This window comes from Cavia porcellus, unplaced genomic scaffold (genome assembly GCF_034190915.1).
Source record: "Cavia porcellus strain 051 isolate PalLab524CR breed Dunkin Hartley unplaced genomic scaffold, mCavPor4.1 scaffold_5, whole genome shotgun sequence".
Classification (NCBI taxonomy): Eukaryota; Metazoa; Chordata; class Mammalia; order Rodentia; family Caviidae; genus Cavia; species Cavia porcellus.
The window spans coordinates 76,383,144-76,405,949 of NW_026947488.1; the positions used below are offsets into that span (position 1 = coordinate 76,383,144).

The 22,806-nt window shown below is 40.8% G+C and overlaps 1 protein-coding gene across 1 annotated transcript in view; it reads right to left on the minus strand.

Moving 5' to 3' along the window:
* Nucleotides 1-697: 697 nt before the first annotated feature.
* Nucleotides 698-22,806, minus strand: part of Mindy4b (MINDY family member 4B) — a 33,990-nt gene continuing 11,881 nt past the window's right edge. The window contains exons 4-12 of the mRNA XM_063249178.1: nt 22,298-22,417; nt 21,538-21,629; nt 19,033-19,198; nt 18,416-18,481; nt 14,808-14,878; nt 13,335-13,407; nt 12,621-12,782; nt 3,874-4,054; nt 698-2,309 (exon numbers count right to left, since the gene is read on the minus strand). Coding sequence (XP_063105248.1) covers nt 2,167-2,309; nt 3,874-4,054; nt 12,621-12,782; nt 13,335-13,407; nt 14,808-14,878; nt 18,416-18,481; nt 19,033-19,198; nt 21,538-21,629; nt 22,298-22,417 — 1,074 coding nt within the window. The 3' untranslated portion in view covers nt 698-2,166. The remainder of the gene's footprint in view (nt 2,310-3,873; nt 4,055-12,620; nt 12,783-13,334; nt 13,408-14,807; nt 14,879-18,415; nt 18,482-19,032; nt 19,199-21,537; nt 21,630-22,297; nt 22,418-22,806) is intronic.

Below are 22,806 nucleotides of genomic sequence, written 5' to 3' on the forward strand. Positions count from 1 at the left end.
AATTTAGAAATCAGCATAAAATAATAAATCAAAAGTTCAAAGGAGAAATAAGAGTAGGAACAGAAAACATATAGGAATGAGGTCAATTTATAAATGCCTTTTGTAAGGGCAAATATACTGCCCAGCAACCACAACTGGCTGTTTTCCCGTGGTCTTTGGGCTCTTTTACCTTCTGCTGAGTCCTGGTTTGTTCCCTGATAAAGGGCCCTGTGCTTAGGCCCAGAGGGATGAACCATGGTGGATCTAGGGGATTCCTGCCTGGCATGCCTTCTCATAATGTTCTCATTATTTGAGAGTTTTAGCGAAATCTCTTACAAGACAGTAACTTCTCACTCATACGCTGTCTTAGTTATTTTCTTGTTGCTGAGACAAAATACGTGACACCCAGAGTTAAAGGAAAAAAGGTTTATTTCAGCTCACAGTTTGAAGCGGTTTCAATCCATAGTCAGCTAACCCCAAATCAGGCGGCATGGCAGAGGGGGCATGGCAGAGGGGAAGCAGTTTAAGGTGGGCAGACAGGAGGCAGCTCAGCAAGCTTTCCTTTCTCTTTTATCCCATAAGTGCTCCACCCACACCTTGTATCGGGGTTCTATTATCCACACTCATATCTATGCCAACACGATTTAATTATCACACATCTTTAATCTCAGTATCACATCCTAGATCCAGCCACCTCCCAAAAGTCTCACTTATAGGCTTTGGGGGGACACCTAGTTACATCATACTTTTTTTTTTTTTTTTTTTGTCTTTTTCTTTTTTATGGGTACCAGGGATCGAACTCACGACCACACACTTGCAAGGCACTGAGCTAAATTCCCAGCCCCCTTTTTTTTTTTGTCTTTTTGAGACAAAGTCTCACTATGTACTTGGGAGGCTGAGGCAGGGAGATTGTTGGGAGTTTGAGACCAACTGTGTTACAAAGTGAGATCAAGGCCAACCTGAACTTCGTAGGGAGATTCTGTCTCAAAAAGACAAAACAAAAAACAAAATATTCCAACTGAAAACACTGATAATAGACATTATAATCAAAACTCCAAGCCAAATTGGCTTCCTCTTTTGGCATAATTTTTTTATCCACCTTGAAGTTTTATTTTCTACATGTTCCTTAAGTTAAAGCATTTTTGAGCCAAATGAAAATGCACTGGGTAATATAGAAAATAAATACAGAAGAGTTGTTCTTTGGAAACTGACCTTTGGTTTCCAAATTTCAGTGCCCTAAATCTATGAGTTGGCAGACCAGTGGAGGGGTAGGAGAGAGCACTGGTAGCAGAAAGGTCTAGCGATTCCCACATAGGTCTTTTAGAAAGAATATACGTGTAGTCTTTGTATCTCTTCAGAGAACACAGGCATTTAACAGAACCAGCGAACTCACATTCTTAAAAGAATTATTTTCCCTGTTGAACAATGACTTAAGAAATTTTATTTTTATATGGAATCTTCTTTGATGCCAGAATCAGACTTCTGTCTCAGTTTATATTTGTTGATAATATTTATATCTAGTTTATGAAGAAGAAGAAAAGAAAGACAGCACTGAGGAGAAGAGTATTTCCTTCCGCCTGCTCGCCTTGACTACTGAAGCCCCCACGCCAAATGCTCTAGCTGCTGCCTCCCCAGGAATAGTCCCTGCTTGAAGCCAGAGGAAGCCCGTTTACTATGTGGATGGCAGGAACTTGCTAATGTGGGCGTGTGAAATGTATGCTGGGAAAAGAATGCCACCCATCCCAGGAAGTCTTCGAGAAGGCTTGGGTTCTTGCCATGACTAAAATCTGGTGATGCTTTATGGATAACTTGATTCCCACATGGAAGCGAGCTGCCCATTTCCATAATCCTCATGGAGAATCAAACCAAGAAAAGACTAATTTGGAAATAATACGCAGAGGAGAGACTTCATTTTTTTTTTTTTTTTTTCTTTTGAATAAAACGAAGGAGCCAGTTTAGGTGACTACAGAGGAGAAATCAAGAGGACCCTGGGCAAGGGTCTGGGCTTCTCCCACAACACGAACTGCAGCCTGCATGACAGGGAGGAAAAGTGTAAAAGATGCTAGCAGGGGTTTTTGGTGGGCTCAGGAGAGGGAATGTAGAGATTAAATATCTTCCTCCTGCACAAGACTCTTGAAACCCAACATTTCTAACACTTGGGACCTCATTGTAAGTGCTGGTTTTCTCTTAGAAAAAGGGAGAAGTTCCATTCCAGTTGATGGTGGCCTCTCTCCACTTGGTTCTGATGGCCATCTCCACTGGGGAGCAGCGTCTTCCTGACCCATGTTTATCTTGCTGTTGATCCTTTTCCCAAGGATGAGCATGCGTATCTGAGGAAGGAACATGAGATGGTTACACCTGAGCCTGGTGCGTCATTCTCGAGGAAGCCATTCCAGGAGAAAAGCACTGGTGGGCAGGAGTTGAGCTCTGCAAACTGTAATCCTAGAACTGGTGAAGTGGAGGAGATCCCAGAAGATGCTGTGCGGAAGTGACCCATATACAAGGAGTCAGTGACAACCTGGCTTGCTTGTGCTGAGATGTGAATTCTGATAAATCATCTAATGTACCTTACATACCACGGAGAACCAGGTGTTGTCATGAAAAATAAGGATGGGGAAAGCTCCCACTTCTCCAGGCTTCTAAGAATACATTTGCATTTTTAAGTGCAGTACGAGACATTCTAGTGGGATAATTGAGCACAGGGCTCAAGGCCCAAGTTTGCCTCATGTGAGCCAGGTGGTATTTGAGAAGGTACTTAACAGCTACGCTTAGCACCTACTGTTAAATCTTATTTATTCAACTGGCACCTATTTATTGGGAATGCCAGTTTTTCATTGTGTAAAAGTAGACAGCACAGTACCTACTATGATATTGAGAATTTTTTGTGCTAATGTGCATAAGACTTTCCACACAGTGCCTAACACCGAGCATGTGGGAGGCGTAGTGAGCAAATAAAAAATAATAAAAAAGGATGCGTTCCTCAAGGAGCAAGGTTGATTGTACTAACGTTGGTAATACACTGAATTAAATGGGTTAATATATATTTCTTATAATTGAAAAAATTTAGGTGCTTCACACATAAAATAGTCACTAAGATACTTTTCTAAATGCAGTTTTAATAGCACACGTTATGTAACACCAGGCGTGTGATGCTAAGTGCAGAGTTAGACAGTAGATAACCAGGCTCCTTCACGGAACCATTGCTAACCTGGTATAAATCACCAGTCCAATACCACTTTTAATGCCTCGCCAAAGGGACCAGTGTTTGAAGGCTTCTCGATGTTGGTTTTTATTTCCCCTTGTGAGTTTCAAAACTGTGATTTTTAACTGAAATGAAATGTACTGCTTGCTGGCTGTCTGCTTCTGCCATTGGCCTGGTACCTCCTAAGGATTTGCTTGCACTGTGTCTTATTCACTGTGGTTTTCCCAGTGTTTTAGCCCATTGTAGCTAATTTAAAAATGCTTGTAAAACTAACTGAGAAGAAATGGGTACTTTCATCATGAGATGATAGTCTGGTGTTTGGTTTGGAAACTGGCACATTGGAACTCTGTCCCCCCCACTTTTTTGCATATCTTTCCCTAGGAATTGTTTACACAAAAGGCCTCAGAAAGGCTTTTTGGAAATTAGACTTTTCACTCTTTGTTTTCTCTGCCTAAAAGTTACTTGTTTCTCTGTTATATTTAATCCACATCCTCCTCCTTTTGAAAGCAGTTTTAGGGTTCTCACATTACAATAACTGGGTTTAGAGCCAAGGGAGCCATGGGATTTCATTCTCTGCAGAAACCAAGCCCAAGCACTTTCCTGCAGAGCTGGCCTGACTACCCAGCTGGTAACGGTGGTGGTGAGTCTCTGGGCACACTGAGGCACGCACTCTTGGAGGCTGAAGTGCTCACCCACTGTAAGACGCACTGGCTTTTTCTGTGAGGGTTGGCTACTGTAAAAGTACAGATCAAAGAGACGCTCTGTTTTCCAGTCTGACAAAAGCTGTCTGTTTGTGCAAAAAAGGATGCTGTAATTTCCACTGATATTGCACAGCCAGATAGGAAATTTAGGAGTCTTCAGCATGCTGCCCACCTGCAAGGGAAGAAGGAAATACAGAGAAGCATACAGATTTTGTCTTCTTGCAACAGAGGCTGTTGTGTCATTGTGATCAAAAAGCACCTCTGAGGCTTCTTATTGCCTGTATATCTGTGTGGGGATCAGATTGAGGGTAAGATTTTAAACCAAGACCTCATTATAAATGAATTTGTGTTTATGAATGGTGTGGTATAGCGATGACACTGTATTTTCTGTCCTAATGGATTGTTTTTTAATTTTTTGTTTTTAAATCAGTGACTTCATGGAAGGGGTAGAGAATTCTGTCCGGTTTTAAACTGAAGTCATAAGCACACTGAAAACGTGGCAATGAAATAATTCATCTTTGCCGTCAAGTAGTGTATTTGCGCCTATTTCCAAGATAGAGCAATATTTCACTTAGCATGTGGTCAAAGGGGCACCAGTACATGTTCAAACTATAGGAAAAAAAGATATTTAGAATTTAGGAAATAGTTTTTGGGAAATGAGAGGAATAAACACACACACACATATACAAGTTACCAGATAGCTGTGAAGGTGTACTTGGAGCGTACTAGCTAATATTACATGCAATATCAAGTTTAGTATTTTAATCAGCTTGTCTATTTTTTCCTGCCAACTGTCACTTCATCCTTGAATTCTCATAGTAAATAAGATTCACAAAGCTACTACTCTGGAGGGCCAGGGAATAGCAGGGCAGTGATCTTGCATCAGGAACCTTTGGAGGTATCATGATAATGAGGTACATTCCTTCACTTATTGCTTCCTTTGAACTTTTTTTGAGATGGGGGTCTCCCTGTGTTGTTCAGGCAGCCTCAGAGTCATGATCTTCCTGCCTTAGTCTCTCTCATAGCAGGTTTCAAGACTGTGCTTGACATTGTAATGCATTTCTATAACTGGCGTCTATCATTTTGTTTAAAAAGGCAGGAAAACACATTTTTTAAAAAAAGATTTCACAATTCATTAAAAAAATTTCTTTTGTGCTCAAAGACATAAACACATAGTGTATAGAAATTCTATGATTTCTCCACGATACCAAAAACTGCTTCTGGATCCTTTGGCTTGAAATTTCTTCCTATCATGGAAAGACATAACATTGCTATTTTGTTTCTTTTCTTCTCAGTCCTTCAAGTTGTACTGTTTGTTCAGGAACAAATCCTGTTTCCTGAAAAATCCAGCTTTGAAAAATTATCACATGCTTTGCAAACCCAAGTGTTAAAGGTTAGTAACTCAACATTTTGGTTTTTCAATAATTCTACTCGATTCTCTTCTTTTTCTTCAGTTATGGTGAGTGGGTGATCAGAAGTGCTTCTGTCTTTAGCTCCATAGACAAATTATATACAGTGTTTCAAAGAAATGATTTATCTTCACCTTTTGAAAAGGTGCGAGCCCAGCACCCAAGTTAAGACTCATTTCCAGTGAGTATGCATGTACTTAGACTAGAATAACAGGAGCATTTATCAAACATGGGTCAAGTCTGCTTGCTAGCTGCATATGAGGCAAAACAGGATGCACCACTGAAACAGCCAACATGTTGAAGTCTCAAACAAGTTGTAAACAACATTATAACCAATCATTAGCACAAGCCCCTTCTCACGTCTTCTCTTGCTGGCGCTTCCTGTACTAAGATTATATGTAACTGAAATACAATAAGCTGGACCTGGGATTATTAAGGTTGGAAAACTTGCTTAAACTAAGCAGGAGACTGATGGCTGTTTGTAACAAGGTGTCATTTCATCTGAATTTCAGGGGAATATTCTGGCCAATTTTTAATTAATGAATGTTCTTATAAATTAAATCTAGATAAATATATAAAATAGTGTTTCACAGGATATTTGTAAAGGAGGCAAAATTCAACTGACACTCAGAGTCACACATTCTGAGGGGTTGATACCACACTATTGTTACGTTACATAGTAATGCAACAGTTGTCTTATTGAACTCAAAGCAAGTGGAAGGAAAGTGAAGTACCCGAAACACACCCACCTCTGACCCTCAGCAGATCTCACTATGACCTGATGGAGTGTCCTAGTCTTGAGAGATTGTAATTCAAAGGGACATGTCATGCATGACTGTCATGGCACTTTGGATACTAATTCTAGGAGATAAGCTTAAGGTTATGGCAGAGAACACATCTGGTTTAAAGTGAGTCCTGCAAAAAAGCAAAGCAAAGCACCCTCTGACTGAGTTCAGTCCACTGTCACACTGCTCACTTTTCTTGGCACACTAGATAAGCAGTTTGACTGGAATATTGTTTTAAGAATTACGTATTGCTTTTGGATAGACATAGTTTACCAGCTACCCTCCAAAAGCAGGATTCTAAATATGTTTTATTGGTGAGATTCCACCAATTCTGAATTTGTGCATGTTGCCATGGTAAAAGGAAATTAAATTGTGATACAGTGGTGCTATAAATAAAATACCTCTCTCCTTGGGTTCACTCATTGTGTAATAAGCCCAGTAGTTTCAGTATCGCATGCAGCAATCTTTTCATAATATATGTCTTTTAAGTCAATGTAAAATTAGAAGGACTACAAGAAGAATGGACAAATTCTACACACTAGAGGCAGGAACTGAGTCCATGTTATTCTTTGTTTTTTCACGCTGTCTAGAACAATGGTACTTAGAACGAATCTTTGCATAAGGAGCTTGCTAATGAGTAAGTCTCAAGCTCCAGGCTTGTAATTTGAATGAGAGAAGGGTATTGGAAACCTGTGCTTTTCTTCACCTAGTCCTGGTGATAATTACCAGGCACAACTGTTAATGGTCTGGCTCTCATCTATGCCACCTGGAACAGAGAGCTGATGTAGCTTCTCTCCCCAAGTTTGCAGAAATGTTGTAAAGACAAAATAGATCGTGCTCACTTGCTCCCTCACTGGTAGGGGGTGACCTTAGTGACTTTGTGGCAGAGTGTAGTAAGTGAAGCTTCATTTGTTACTTGTAAGGTTCCTCTCAGGCTCTCCAAAGGAAAAAATTAAAAAGGGAAGAAGGTACCATGGGGATGGTGGTTGATGCTGCCAGGGCTGCTGTGGGAGTAATTCTGGCGAGACCTAAATGGCTTCAGTCCCTTCTAAAAATCAGAGTTGATTTCTCTTCTCAGTGGCAGGTGTGAAGATAATGTGAACCTCCTAAGGCTTTCCAGATGGTGTTAGACTCAAACCGCTTTATGTTCTCACTTAGGTATTGGAACCTCACACTCAAACCTGTATCTTCAAATAGAAAAGTAACAGGGAGGCTTCAAAACAGTTCCTTGTCCTGCAGGTAGCTGGCTGTGTACTGTAGGAACCGTTAGTCTGTGGGGCTCTGGGGGGCCTGCTTATGTCATCTAATGAGAATGCCATCCTCCTTTTCTTTCAAATCTCACCCATACAGCTGTGACAGTGGGAGTGAGAGAAGTGTGTTTTGCAGCCCTGGCAGTTTTAGCACAGAGTAAGAAGAGATTGACTGAGGGAAGACAAAAACAACCTTGCAGGATAAGTTTCACCTTGACAGCACAATCTAACTGTCAGGTGGTGCCTACCACAGGTTTTCTTTTGAATTCAGAAACCTTTCTTATACTGAGTTTTTATTATCAATACATATGTATACTATTCAGGTTTATCATACTGGCCCTATGCAGGAGCTACTAAATACCCTGAAGAGCATATCTGTAGTTGCCTATTGACAAGTCCTGTACAGAACCACTATGCCTTGGAACAGATAGGAAGGGCAGAAGCTGCACAATGTCTTCAGTCCATATGAGAACACTGGTCTGGAACCATATCATGTTTATTCTTGAGCAAACTTCTGATCTGCTCAGTGCTTCGGCTTTGTACTACAATTGTGAACTACTGAACTTCTGGGTCAACTGCAGCCTGATTAGCTAATTCTTCTGCTTAGCACATCTTGAGCACCACTGAGCTTGTATTAAGCTCAAAAGTTTCACACACCTGACAGATGTCATGTGCCAAATCAGGAGCCAAGGGGAGGCAAATGCTTTGGAGTGTGTGGCCCAAGGTGCACAATCAGCACAAGCTTACAACTGCTTTAACCTAGAATTCAATGGATAAAGTCCTAGTTTGTTAAGCACAATTACCATGCGTTCTAAAACCTAGTCATAATTTGCCACCATCTAAATGTTAAGGCTCAACCTCGATATAGCTGCAACAGATAGTGTGGGTTATAAACTATAAATGTACATCTATAGTGGATTATTAAAAAGCTGATGATAAAATATAATTCTAGGAGCTGGTATTTATATATTTATAATTACCAGAAAGTGAGCAAAGATATGACCATCAGAACACACAGTATAGATGAGTTTTGAGGGAAGAATGAACTGGATTTATAACTCAGGCTCCAACACTTATCTAGCTGGTAGCTTTGGGCAGGTTCCTATACCTGTTCTGCCTGGCTTTTCTATCTTAAAAATCAGCGACCCTGAAAACATCTGTTTAAAGTACCACTGCTTATAAGTTTGAGTGGAGTTGAGGATTAAAGATCATATCATTGCAAATGACTGATAGAAAGCTCTGGTGCATAGTAGGTGCCTCACACATGGTCATGTTAGCACTACGGATGAGTACAAAGGCTTCACATTATGCTTCTTTTAATTAGCATTCACTAGAGGTGATGAGAAACAATACACATGTGTATATGTATAAAGTAGGACATGCTTTTATCCCTAGAGATGGGAATAGAGATTAGGGATTGCTTTATTCCCAAAGTAATAAACTGACATGAAGAGAATAAAAAAGTGCCTTCAGGTAAAATCAACTTTAAGAATATGTTTAACATATCTATTTGTCTCAGGAGTTCAGGTAAGAAAATTAACTGTCAGCCTGTAGTTGCTCCTTAGTATTTTTTTTTTCCTGAAACAAAAATCCAACTGTATGACGGAGACAACACAATAAATATGGTTTCAAGCCATTAGTGTACAATTCAGGCAATTTTCACCGAGGGAAGGATTTGTAGGCGTCTCCCTGAGAGAAGAGACACTGTGTCTAAGAAAGAAAGATGAAAAGTCCTATTAGTCATATTCCAAAACCTGGAAGCAGTGTAGCTTTGATTTCTATGTAGCTTTTAAAGCCACGTTGGGCAGTTTCTGTCTGCTGCTCTGTTTCCATTGGTAAAGCCTTAGGATGGCTATTCTGTGGACTGGAACAGGTGGTCCTCTTCCTGACAGGAAGCTCTTATTTCTTACCTTGCGTTGTGGCCTCTTAACTGACTCTAAGGTCCTGGCAAAGATCCTCTTTCTTAATACAAGGTATTTTAGACTCTACAGGTAATTTTCTTTAGTGCCTAATTTATCAGTTTTTTAGTCTGAGCCCATTTGTGTAGCAAAAGATGTGATCTAGGGCAGAACAGAAGGGCTGGATCCCTGTGAATTCTTGACTTTGGAATGCACGCTTTTTGGTGACATGGTCTCTGTTATAGCCCTTTTACTCAGAGAAACTTAGTAGCTATTTTACAAACACCTGCTCAATTTTAACTTAAGATAAAACCTGAAATCTTTCCCTAAAGCTTTGCAAATGTTAAAAAAGAACAAAAAGCTGTCAGCTGTTCTGATACTGATTGAAAGAAGAAAAACTCTTAAGCATTCAGCTGAGAAAGAGCTGGTTCCCCAGTTCTTGCACACCATGGATTTAATCAGCTCATTTCCTCCTTTCTTTAGAACAGTTATTCTCAAGAAATAAATGATTTTCAAAAATGTGAGACCTTCTATGATGGCACAAGTCCCACACTCACAAAGTTGGCACTGTTCTGGGGGATGACCAGGCACTGATAAGATTAAAAGTTCTCCAGGTGAGTTTAGAGTACAGCCTGGCAGACGGCACTGCTTTCCAGCATGTGGTACCTGAATGCTTCTATGGCAATCAGTGGATGTTCAGTGTCTGGCCCAGGTAAGGCTCCTCTTTAGTAGACTCCCATTTAGTAGGTGCTGGGTGAATGAAGCTAAATAATGCACTGTAATATTACTCCTTATTATTGTCTATCACAAAGTATTTTATGTGCATAGAGTATTTTGGCTGTCCAAAAGGGCTCCAGCATTCATAATTTTGTTTGCTTTTCACATCAGCCCTATGGTTGCAAGGCAGGTGAACGCAGATGAGGATGCAGGCTCAGAGAGGGAAGCTGATCCACTCCTGCAGTGGCAGGGCAAGGCTTGCAGTCAAATGTGCTGATTTCCAAGCCAGGGGCATTTCCCACATGCTGAAAGCACCCCCTTTCCTGCACACCAGATTTCCGAATGTGGAATGTATGCCCGCTGGTGGCACAGGGAATAAATTTTAAAAGGCAGTGTTTATTCACTTACTGTGCATTACGAAAAAAGTAGTTAGCACAGCAAGCACGTGGCTTATATCATTGCTGTAGGAAAGGTCAGATCCAAATTTTAAACATAAATTGGTTTTTTAAAAAATAGCAAGCAAAAAAAAAAGTAACAAGCAAATAATAGCAAAGGTGGTACAAAGATATGACGAAGTTTGGGTATTTAATAATGTTGTGAAAGAGCTTTGGAGTACTAATGAAGCACTAAAATTATTGTTGTCATTTTGTGCCTCCAGACCTTGAAACTTGGCTCAGGATGTCCCTCTGTGCATCTGCAAACTGAATGTTGCCATATAACCAGATTCTGATAAATACAGAATGCTAGACCATGTATGGTTGAAAGAAAAATGTGTAAAATGAATGTATAAATCTCCTATTTCTGGCTTCATTATCCTCTTTGTTATATTTATAGAATGCTAAGATGATTTCCCAAATTTTCTGCAAAAAGGTGATTAGGGAGTTTTTAATAAAAACCATTTTCTCTCCAGGATGCGTTCAGAGCACAGCCATTCACATTCATAGGATAGAACTCTTTGCATCCATTAAATGCAGCAGAGGTCAGGTACTCATTGACATATAAAGATATCTGTGGTAAATGTGAAAAGCAAGCTTCAATAGAGTAGAATAAGGAATTTATATGAAGAAGAAAAGGAGATTTCTGAAAAGACTGACTGCTGAGTAATGTGATTGGATTAATTTCTTTCAGTTTATCTGTCACTTTTTTGCATGACGAACATATATTATAAACTCAAGAAACAATGAGGAAGCTTTTATGCATTTATTTTTTGTAGTAGTAGGGATTAAACCCAGGCCTCTATTATTCTAGGCAAGCTCTCTCTCAGTGAGCTACATCCCCATTCCTTTCTGGTTTTTTCATTTTTAAGGCAGGAAGTTTTTGCAAATGGGAAGGGGACTATGTGATGGAAGGGAAAGAGTGGAGGAGAAGGGGAGGTAAAAAATATTAAGATGTGCTATGTACATGCACAGCCCCCCATGATGAATGTAATCATTGTGTACTGCAAATGTGCACTAATAAAAATAAAAAAAAATTAAAAGAAAGGACAGGCTCTTGCTAAGTTGTTCAGGTTGTGACTGAACCTGTGATCCTCCTGCCTCAGCCTTCCTAATATCTGGAATGACAGGCATGTGCTATCATGCCCAGCCAATAAGAAAATATTTAAAATATTGTCCCCAAAATACATCGATTCTACCAGAGTGGGGGCACAATGATCTCAATGCCATTAGATATATCTCTACCAGATACCAATTTTATGAATAACACAATTGCTGGACTTCATAGTAGGAGAAAAGCCGGATGCAGTTGTGGATATGAGGGTACCACCGTGAACTGTGAAGCCTGATACACACAAAGGATATTTTGAGGTGGCACCAGGAGAGCTCAAGGGGATAGATGCTAAGAAGTGGCCTTTTTGCTGGTGGTGTTTGGAGGTTGGGCACAGGTGGTTTCATCTAGTGAATTCCATTCAAGCTGGTTTCCAAGCCTCTCCAGAGAGTGTGGCTTTCCGCAGAATGGGCCTTGCTTTCCCTGGGTTTCAGATGAAAAGTTTTGTGAAAGTATCACAGAAGCAGTTTTACTTTGTGCTTTGGGTGGGTGTATTTGCTCTCTTGCTCACCCTCCTGTTTGTTTTTGAAGGATTACATCTTTCTTAGTTCTCTGGTTGTGCTTTTCAACAGCACATTTTACTTTCTGGTTGTCAGAAGTTGTAAATCTTCTGAGCTGAAAATATGTTTGACAGAAGTTTTCTAAGTGAGGCCTTCTTTTTTCAGTATTCTTTTAAAAAGCTCGCAGTGCTAAGTAGAATATATGCATTAATTTGCATAAATAAAGGATTGGGAGCACACCCATCAGCTGACAGTATTTATTTCTGAGAAGGGAATCTGAAGTTGCCTGGGGATGAAAGGAGACTTTTCCTGTATCTATTTTGAGTACTATTTTAAAAAATGCTTTTACATATTATTTGTAATCGCTTAAACTCTCTATACATTAGTAATATGTAAACTTCCATATGAAGCAAATAGACTTGGATATTTTCATTTAGTGCCTTAATGTGGATGTAGTGTGTGTGTGTGTGTGTGTGTGTGTGTGCGCGCGCGTATGTAAGAAGGGACATAGAGGTACATAGGAAGGGAGTAAATAAAGTAGGAGACTCAGATTTGAATTGTGTTAGTCCAGACTTTAAAAATGTCAAAAATGTTGACATTCTGGTTGTGCAGCTGAGAACCAGAGCACACTCACCTGTGAGAGTCTGTTGTCCCCAGAGCTGTCCTGACCCCACTGCAAATAGCCAACATCACTGCGGGTTAGGACTCCGTGTAACCTCTCCTGAGACTTTCCCTTCTCACAGCCGTTGAAGACATTTGGACTTGCTCTTCCGGTTAATATCATGTTCAGGACTGCCTAGGTGGGGTATTTAAAAAATATTTACCTTTGAGATAACAATGAACAAGGACTGTTTTCTTTTTAAAAGGTTCATTTTTTTTATTGAAAAGAATGAAACCACATAAGACATAATTCCAGAGATACATAGATCTTAACCACTTAGTCGAGTTAAAACAATGGTTTCTTGACTACTCATTTTGAACTTACCCTGGATCTCCCCCCCTCTGTTATTGTTGCCTTTCCTCCCTTGACATTCCCTTTAAACACGGTTTCCATTGTGGTTTAAGCAGAGAACTAAGACACTTCTGTCTTTTTCACATATTAGGGATTCCTGGTGAATTTTATCAGAATATTTTCTAATGTTTCTAGAATATCAAGAATATTGGATGCTCAGAAGTAAATTAGAGAGGACCATAATAAAAGGTGGGAGGTGGATTCTGATAACTCAAAGTGCCATCCTCTTAATCTTTCAAAGATAACTTGACACTCTGCTGAAGGAGTGAAGGTACTTACCTAGAAAACAATCCTAATTCAGATTCTACAATAGAGAGGCAAAGTCTTCTCACTTACCTGCCTGCAAAGGAAGCCTCCTGAATGTGGCTGTAACAGATGGGTGGTGGTGATGTCCAGGTCTTTCTGAAGCCTGCAGTGGGAGAAGACGTCAGCATCCATTCAGAGAAACAGGAAGGAGGGCTCATGCAGCCACTGTTCCTCACACATGCCTTGTATGTTTCTACAAGGACTCAGGCTGCAGAAATGATGGGGAAGCTATAGATGCCTGTAGGGGACACATGTGATAAAACACCAGAGTGACTGTTGAGCCCATTTCTTTACTGCAGAAGGGCAGGGGCCAGGGACTGTAGTCTGTAGTCCTAGCCTTCAATATACAAAGTCCAGATGGAATTTGGCTCTTGTTGCACCCAGAGTGCTGAGTACTGATATGGAAACTGTATATGTTCTTTTTGTCAGTATATGTTTGTAATCCATAATACTTATAGTCATCTTGGAGAAGAGGCATATATACATATCACATCTTCATCATATTTATTTCTCCTTCCCCTCCCTACCTCCCATCTCTTCCTATCTCCAGATCCTTTTTCTATCTCCTGTATATGTTTTTGACAGAATCTATTCATAGGACTGGAGGTTAAGTTTTTCTGTGGATAACACCTAAGAACTTAGATCAAGATTGGTGCATGCCTTGGTGGTATAGTTCAGGCCTGTGTTTCCCAAAGTATGGCATGATTTTAGATGGTATAGATATTATTTACAAGTTTTAATAGTGACATTTTTATTTTAAATGCATTTTATCTTTATTAATGTTTAGGAAGATAGTAATGCATAGAATATTAATGTTCAGGAACAGGTTGATAGTTAAATGTGCATTGATTTAAAGAAAATTGTTGAGCAAATAGCATAGACCATAAAATGTGACAGTGATATGTAAAAGACAAGTATCAAGATCACTGCTTTAGGGCTCGTAATGCTTATTTACGACAGCCTTCTAGCTCTTCTCTGACTCTCAAGCTTTGTCTTTCTTTCAGGGCCTAGAAGAAAGTCTACTTCATTCAGGAAGTCTTCCCTAAATACCTTGTCTACTAAGAACCATTTGTTTTCTAGAATTCACTAAGACTCACTTACACCTCATTTGGCAGGTCAGATACCACCTGGGTCTTGTCCAGACTCTTTAAATATATATTTTGTCTTTCCCAAGTTGGGAAGTTTGAGGAGGTAATCAGAATCATAGCTTCTCTTATTTGTATTTTTTAGAGTGCTAATAATAAGGTTTTCCACATAACAACAACAAAATAAATATTTGAGGATATATTGTGGCTCTAACTAGTAAAATTTATTTATTTGACAATTGATATCTGCTTGCCCATCCATATGGCTAAATCACCTAAATGACAAAAAACATAACCAGAAGAGTATCTATCTGCAAAACAAACTACCTGGGAGATAATATTTTTCAATCCAAGTGTATATTGTGCATGTTATCCCAGTTCTTCAGGAAATACCTGCCCAAATATGTGTAGATTTTACCTCTCAAATGTTCTGGAGAAGATCAGGCTGTAAAGAAAGAGGATGACACCATGGCTTCCTTCTCCTTTAAACTGTTCAGGAAACAAAAAAAAAAGCACTTTTGTTTATGAGCAGTGCATGTGTGGCTATTGTTGGGTATGAATTCCAAGATTCACAGCCTAGGAGAGGACCTCAGCCCACCCTGCTGCTGAGAGGATGGGTCTCTCTCTGCCTCCTTCGGGCATTTTTTCACTCTCCAGCACACCCTCCTTCCGGGCTTCAGGCTTACCAACCATTCCCTTAGTCTTTAACTTCAGCCCTAAGGGCGTGTAGCCTGGATAGAATATAAGGGACAGAAAGAGGGCTGCTATTGTTGTTGCTTGGTGCTTGGTCACTGATTTTCTGCCTTTTTGCTTTCTGCCCATTATGAGCTATTTCTCCTCTGTGATGCTCCTTTGCTGTGCTAACCTGCCTCAGAGCCAGATACTTATGGGCTGAAACCTCTACAAACCGTGAGCCAAAATACACCTTTTCTCCTGTCACTTTGTGGTTGCATATTTTATTTCAGCAACAAGGAAAAGTCACTACGATAAGGAGACTCTAGCAGGTATAGTTTCTGGGTTTTTCTAGCTTCTACACCCATCCTTATTCCTTACCTCATAGCTCCCCATAATTTAACCTTTTCCTCCTCTGCCTTTCTCATCACATCTTTTGTAGTTTTCTTGCCAACTTCTTTTCCTTATAAGGATCCCTGTAATTAATTAGGCCCATCTTTATAATCCAGGGTAATTTCTCCGTTTCAAGCTCTCTCCTACAAAAATCCTTCTTCCAGGTAGGAATCATGTTTCTGGGTATCATTAGGATGTGAATCACTTAGGCTATACAGTTTATCTAATGGGTATAGCTGCCTTCTACCTGTAAGCTAACTGAGGACATAGAAGAATATAGGCACAAGGTGGCCACATGGAAAAAGCCCCAAATCCAGTATTTTATTTGGAATTTTCTTATTATTTTTGACATCCACTGATTTAGATATTAATAAGTACAACCCTATGTGAACTAATGTTGTAAGTTATATATAGTACTATAGGTAAATTAATGTCTTAGGGCTGTGATAAGAATTATCAGAAATCTGAATGATTTTAAACAATGGAATTTATTCTCTTAAGTGGTGGAGGCTAGAACTGTGGAACTGAGATCTCAGAGAGGGGCTGTGCTATCTCTGCAGACCATAAGGAAGACCCTTCCTGCATCTTTGCAGCTTCTTCTGGTTGCAGGAATCCCTGGCATTCCTTGGTTTGTAGATACATTGCTTCAATGTCTGCCTTGTTTTTTCCATAGTGTTCTTCTTGTGTGTTTCTATCCCAGTTTTTCTTCTTGTAAATATACCAGTTGTTGGAAGATAGCCCATGGCTACTCAGACTTCACCTTAACTTGGTTACATCTATAAAGGCCCTATTTTCAAACAAGTTCACACTCCCAGGTACTGGAGGTTAGGACTTCAACATACATTTTTGAGGGAACACAGTTCAACTGGTAACATTAGATCTCCTGCCCACGTATGGTCCTCAGACCTCTAGCTTGAGATCTCTGCCTAAATAGGATGAGGAATCAAGACAGATGCATTTTGATAATGAATGGGGTTTGATCAAGGAGTGCTGATCACAACATGCAGCCCCAGCTAGGAGGAATGCTCCTGAGACAAATATATATATACTGCCAAGTTACCGCTTACTCATCAAATAGAGCTAACTTTTCCTTGGTGAGGTTTAAGTCATGGGCAGCTTGGGTTAGCTTGACCCACATGCTGGCCTACTTGCAAGGCAGAGTGCATTTATATTTGGGAACTTCCTTGTTTATCCCAGCTCTCTCAGTCTTTGGATGAGCCTGTGTAGCTCCAGCTCTGATTGTCTCATCTCTACTATGGCTACTCTTAAGAATCCCTTGCAGGTGTGGGCATTCTTCATATTGAATCAGACTCGCACAGGTTTTGGTGGAGGAGAGGAAAGACAGGGAGAGATTTATAATTTTTAGCAGAAAGGGTCGTTTCCTAAATGGACCCTTTATACATGCATAATTCCATGAAATGTCCTACACCCACAACAAAGAATCCTTAAGCAGGTTTCTATCTTAACATTTCATGTCAAGCAATTAAAATCTTTCATACAGGTTTCATTATTTTTGTATTGTTGCTAAAACAAATTACTATAAATCTAATTGCTTAAATTGGGGCTGGAGGTGTAGCTTAGTAATAGATCAATAGATCACATATAGTATTTAGTACGTATGAAGCATAAGCTGTGGGTTCAATTTCTAGCCCAAAAAAGAAAACCCAGAAAAAGACATTTAAAAAAGCTTAAATAATACATGCAATACTGTCTTATGCTTCTAAAGGTTAAAAACCCAAAACAGGTCATGTTGAGCTTAAAATCAAGATGCCAGAGAGCAGCCTTCCTAGAGACTGTAGGAAAGAATGTGTTCCCTTGTTCTTTCCATACAAGGAAGAAAGGCCCTCCCCACATTCCCTGGTTTACACCCCCTTCTTGCATCTTCAAAGCCAGCAACAGCAGATGACACTCTCCTCACAGCACAGGCCCTGGCTTTGTCTTCTGCCTCTCTGTTCCACAGTTTAAGACCCTTCCTATTATATCAGGCCCATCTGGCTAATTCAGGTGTGTCCCTCTATTTTAAAGTCTTCTGACTAGCAACCTAATTCTCCTTTGTAATGTAGCATGTTCACAGTTCTTGGGGAGGGAATGGACATCTTTGGGGGTACCATTCTTCTGCCTGTTACACAGTTAATAACACCTAGGAGAAGGTAGGGGAGGTAGGCTTGGGAAAAATGTGTTTAACCAAGATCATATAGCTAGAAGGTGGCTGAGAACTCATGCTCAAGTTTTCTGCCAGCCTTTAAAAGCAATGAAGAAGTGAGTTTCATTGATCACACTTCCCATTTCCATATCTTCTAAAGTTATACGGCTTCATGAGTATCCTGCTAATTATCTTTTACTATCGCAGGTAGTTTTCCAATTCTTCAAAAAATCAGTTTGCATTTCTTTCTCTGCAGATGAGTCATTTAAAAGCACCTTCCATTTATCACCATTACTGCCTGCTACTTTGTCCCCTCCCCATCCCGGAGTGGGAAAGAATCCGTGCTGTGGAAGACATCATATGAAAAATGCTTCTAGAAAAGATGAAATGAGACCAGTCTTTTCAGGCCAGAATTCACTCACTTGAAGTCAGTGTGAATGGTCTTTCTGGCAGCTAAGACAAGGCCTCTAGTTTTCTACCATTTTTGTTTTTTATCCATTAGATGAGGCAAGACTGATTTAAGATTTTCATTTCCCACAAAAGAAATCCTGCTATGTGCCCTCTGAAGTATTATTCTCTGGGGTTGATTAGCCAACAAAAAGAGGCATTTGTAACTGGGTCTCTGTGTGATCTGGCCTCTTTCTAGGTTGTAGGGAGGGAGAGGCAGGCTTCTCTTTCTCTCATTCCGCCCTTTCTTAGCCCTCGAAATGACCTGGTTTTCTTAACAAGCATCATTAGAAATCTCCTTTATAAAAGCGAGAAGATTCCTGTAAGAGCAGTTCAACATAAAGGAATTAGCTCAACATTTAAACACTTACACATTGTAAATGATCATAGATGAATTTCTCAGTGGCTTCTCTCTCTGAAAATTCAAACAGCTGGAGCTATAAATCAGGAATAGAGATAAAAATGAAAAGGAAGATAAAAGGTACTTCTAAGAGATGTCAACTCACTGTTATTACCTCAAGGGAGTTTTTTGTTTCATTACAAAATCACATTGATAAAAACTGACATATTATCTTATACAGAGCCATGTAAAACATACACGGTAAAATTGGGTGGATATTGGCATCACTTTTATATTCAAATTTAAGTCACTGTGATAACTTAAGCTGTGGAAACCATAAACAGAATTTTTTCACCTGATAGGTAGAGTTTAGCTGTTTTTAAGACATTTGATATGGAAATACATGGTGTGTTGATTTCAGATGTCAAATATTCTTGATCATAGTGATTTCTGGCTGGAGAAATTCACATGGGGACTCTCCATTTTGGCTGTGTGCATCACTGACAGCCTCGGTACCTGCCTCTTTGGAAGCGGTCTCTCGCCACAGCTGGTTCTTCCAGGAGCATCAGTGGGGCTCTACCTCCATTTCCACCTGTAAAATCAGGCTCCATTTGCACTTCATTTGCAGGTGGGTAGGCATCGGCTTACCTGTTCCGTGAAATCATCCCTAGAGTAATCAGGAGTTGAGGCAATGTAAGTGTCCTCCGTGACAAGACAGATGGTGGCCTTCTGAGTTGCTCCAGCGTTCCAGAGGATGCCAGCCAGTGCCGAAGCCAGGGCTTGCTCCTGCTCAGGCTTGCTCAGCTCACATAAACTGCAATGCAGGAGTGGGGCGAGACAGTGAAACGAACAGCTAGAGGTAGGGATCTCCAATTTTATGTTTGCTTTGAGCATGGTTGGTGTCTATTTGGTTTCTTCATCAACCTGTAACAGCCTGTGCCATCTCACCCCAGCTAGTGCTGACACTGTCCTGTGAAATGCACTCCAGCAGGGATCAGCTTGAGCTCTGCTGCCCATTAATAGGCCCCTTTCAAGCCCAACTCCAAATTATCCCTCCTTATCTCAGACATCCATCTTTCAAACCCTCTTCCCAGAACATTCTCTCCATATTCCACCTCCAGCCCTGTCCTCCTGTGCTCCTGTCCTGAGCACTCACATCTCTCCTACACATCACACTACGTCTACTTCAGGTCAAGCTCACACCCACACTCACCCAGCAGCCACTATTAAGTATTTACATCTATCACCTCACTTGCCACAATAACACCCCCCCCCCCAGGTAATACTATTATTACTTCTATTTTAAAGGCCAGGAGAGTAAGACACTGGGAGGTGAAGTAGTTTACCCTTGGTCATTCATCTTTAAAGTGAGAGAGCTCAGGCCTTCTGGGTCCTGCATCTGAACTATTACTCTATGCTCAACTCCCTGGGAAACGCCAGCCAGCCTTTACATGATAGACCCTCACACTGATTTGTTTCTAAATGTTTAACATCGACAGCTATGACCTTTATAAAGAAATATATGATAGAGGTTATGAATGAACTCAGCACTGAGTTCAATCATTCCTGCTCTGTGCTGCAGGTAGAATGAGATTGAGACAGAGGGCTCTGAGAGTAACTGCAGAGGGAGGAGAGGGGGATCAGAGGGAGGAGAGAGGGTCCCGGCAGGAGGGCTCGGCGAGGCTGCACAGAGCACTGCTTGCTTGGAGCGCAGTGCCATTACATTTGCTCAGTATCTGCCACAGGCCAGATGCTTGCTAACTGCAGCACACTGATACAGCAAATGTGCATGCCTCTGTGTTCCTTTTGAATTTCTCAGGATCCCTTTTCCTCGGGTGGGGAGCGTGTCCCCTGCCTGCTCTCAGTCCTATTGCCAGTCACTTTTAGCACTCTCCAGAGGACTGGAGCCACTTTCCCTGCCCAGAAGTGTGACTAGGAGTAAGGCTCCCTTCCCAGGGGCTGGCCCATTGCCACGACTGGCTGGGCAGGGAGGCACGGGAGCCTCTGCCTTCTCTAAAATAGGGCAGGTTGTGCACTTCTTTCTCCAGCTCCCCGTGGCAGCGGGCTGACATCACTGGGAGCCATTTTCTTTCTTAGCTACTTTTCCTTCCCTGGCCTGCTTCTCTCACTGGTATGGTTTAGATCTAAATGTCCCCCAAAGGTCTCATGTGTTTGTAAGGTGACTGGATCATGGGGGCGCCATACCCATCAGTGGATTCATTCATTGATGAGTTCAGTAAATAATATACTCATATAAGGTTGAGCTTGGTTGGAGGTGAGTCACTGGGCTGGGACCCAGAAGGTACATTTTTCATCCCAGGCTGCTCCCTTCTCTGTCTACTTCCTGGGTTCCTTAGAGTAGGTGTGCTCTGCTGGGACCTTCCACCATGCTGTTTCTGCCTTGAAAGCAGCCAGCTTTGGGCTGAATCCACTGGAACCTGAAACCAAATAAACCTGTCCTCTTCTAAGTTGTGGGTGTTGAGTATTTTGTCCCAGGGATGGAAATGTGTCTAAAACTTTCACTGCTTCACAGGTTCCTCCTCAAGACAATTCCTTAATAAATCACTGGCTTAAAGAATTCCCACTGTTCCTACCAAACCTGGCAGTTCATGATCTTAGAATATATTATACAGTTAGTTCTGGTTTTGGATGATAGCTTATCTTGCCTCAGGGCACATATGAACCTGTTACTGATTTATATTTCCTCTTATATCTAACATAGGGCTCTGCTCATGATAGAGGGTTGTTAGCTTCTAGTAAGATAAATTTGAGTAAGTTTCAACTAATTTTTAAAAATCAAGTAACTACCAGACATCATCCTTTGGTCTAGTTAAATAGGAAGACAGAGCCCTCACGTTTGGGTTTCTTTTCCCCATTTTGCTCCTTCCTACAATTGTGAGGTTAAAGCTCTCATCAGATATAGACTTGTAAGCTCACCTGAGATTTGCTGCATAATTTTGGTTTGCGTAAAACCTGTCAACCTTATTCCTGCAACTGAACACTGAGAGTGACTCCAGGAGAGCACTCAGCAGTGACCAGTGCAGCCCACTGAAGGGAAATGGCTTTCCTTCTTGACACAACCAGAAATTTCCAGTTGATTATTTAGCATTTAATGGTTCTTGTGAAATAGGCCACTCATGTAAGTTCTCTTACCTGTGAAAGTTACAGTCTTTTCCTTTCCTGGTGAATAACAAGTATTTGATGATGAATCCTTGTACAGCCATCTGAATACCCCGGGAACCTCCCTGAAACACGGGGAAACAGAATGGAGCCAGCTCTATGATGGTAGTGGGGTTAATAAGGACAGCTTGGCTAAGAAATCTCTTGGAAATGGGTATCTCTGCCTATTCTCCTCCGCCCGCTTTTTCATCTGACCATCCCCCGGGCTGGTGGCTATGGCTGGATACTACTGCTAGGCTCCAATGTGGAATTAGTCTCTTTGTGGAGCCTTCAAACCAGTGCTTGAGGATTTATGATTTCTTCCATTCTTTCATTACTATGCCCCGCTTCATCGCAGACTTTTCAATTTGCAGGAGATAAGGAACTAGTTAGCCAGCCCTTGGAATTCAGGTGTGACTAGTGACTGATGATATGAATTATTGATATTTCAAACAAGCCAGAAATAAGTTTATAGATTTCCTTTTGCCTTCTGAATCTTCAGGGATGCTTAGAGGTCAGAGAGACAGTATAGGAAAAGTGGAATTTGGAAGTGAGTGGGGAGAACAAGAAATGGGAGCTTTGTTATAACCCAGACAATATGCCATAATTTAGTCTTTTATCATTTAAAATTAATTTGTAAATTATACATGTATTTCTACATACAGTTTATAATGTCATATGGATGCAGACGAGAAGGAAGCACAGATAAAGAAGATGATACTAGGAACTTTAAAAATTTATAAACTGGCTTTACCTTTTCTATTTCCAAAGTGGAAGCCAGGTCTGAGAAAGGATCATGGAACTTGAAGCGAGCCTTTTTCCAGTCACAGCTGAAGACATGGGTAGTATTTCCAAAGAGACTCTGTCGAAGCTTCTGAAAAGAAGGGAAATACCTGGTTCAACTAACGATAATCCTGCCTACATGGAGGATCATACAGGCAGGCCTTGTTTCCTTCTACATTCAGAATTATATTTTACTATAGTCCTCAGTTTAACTGTGTAAAGTCCTGGGCAAAATATTCACAACATGTTCACTTTGGTCCACTGTGTCTGATTGTGTCCCCTGAGTCACACCTTCTACGCTGACCGTCTGCCTCATGGTCCATCCTGTGCTGCAGTCTGTTCCTGTGCCTCTTCTCTTCAAAGCCACACCTCTACAAGTTCCGTGGTTTGGCTTTCCTCTCTTGACAGTATGTCATCTTTCTAACCCAAGTGCAATGCTGATTTCAATGATATTAAACAAGTATTCTTGCCCCAAGATCT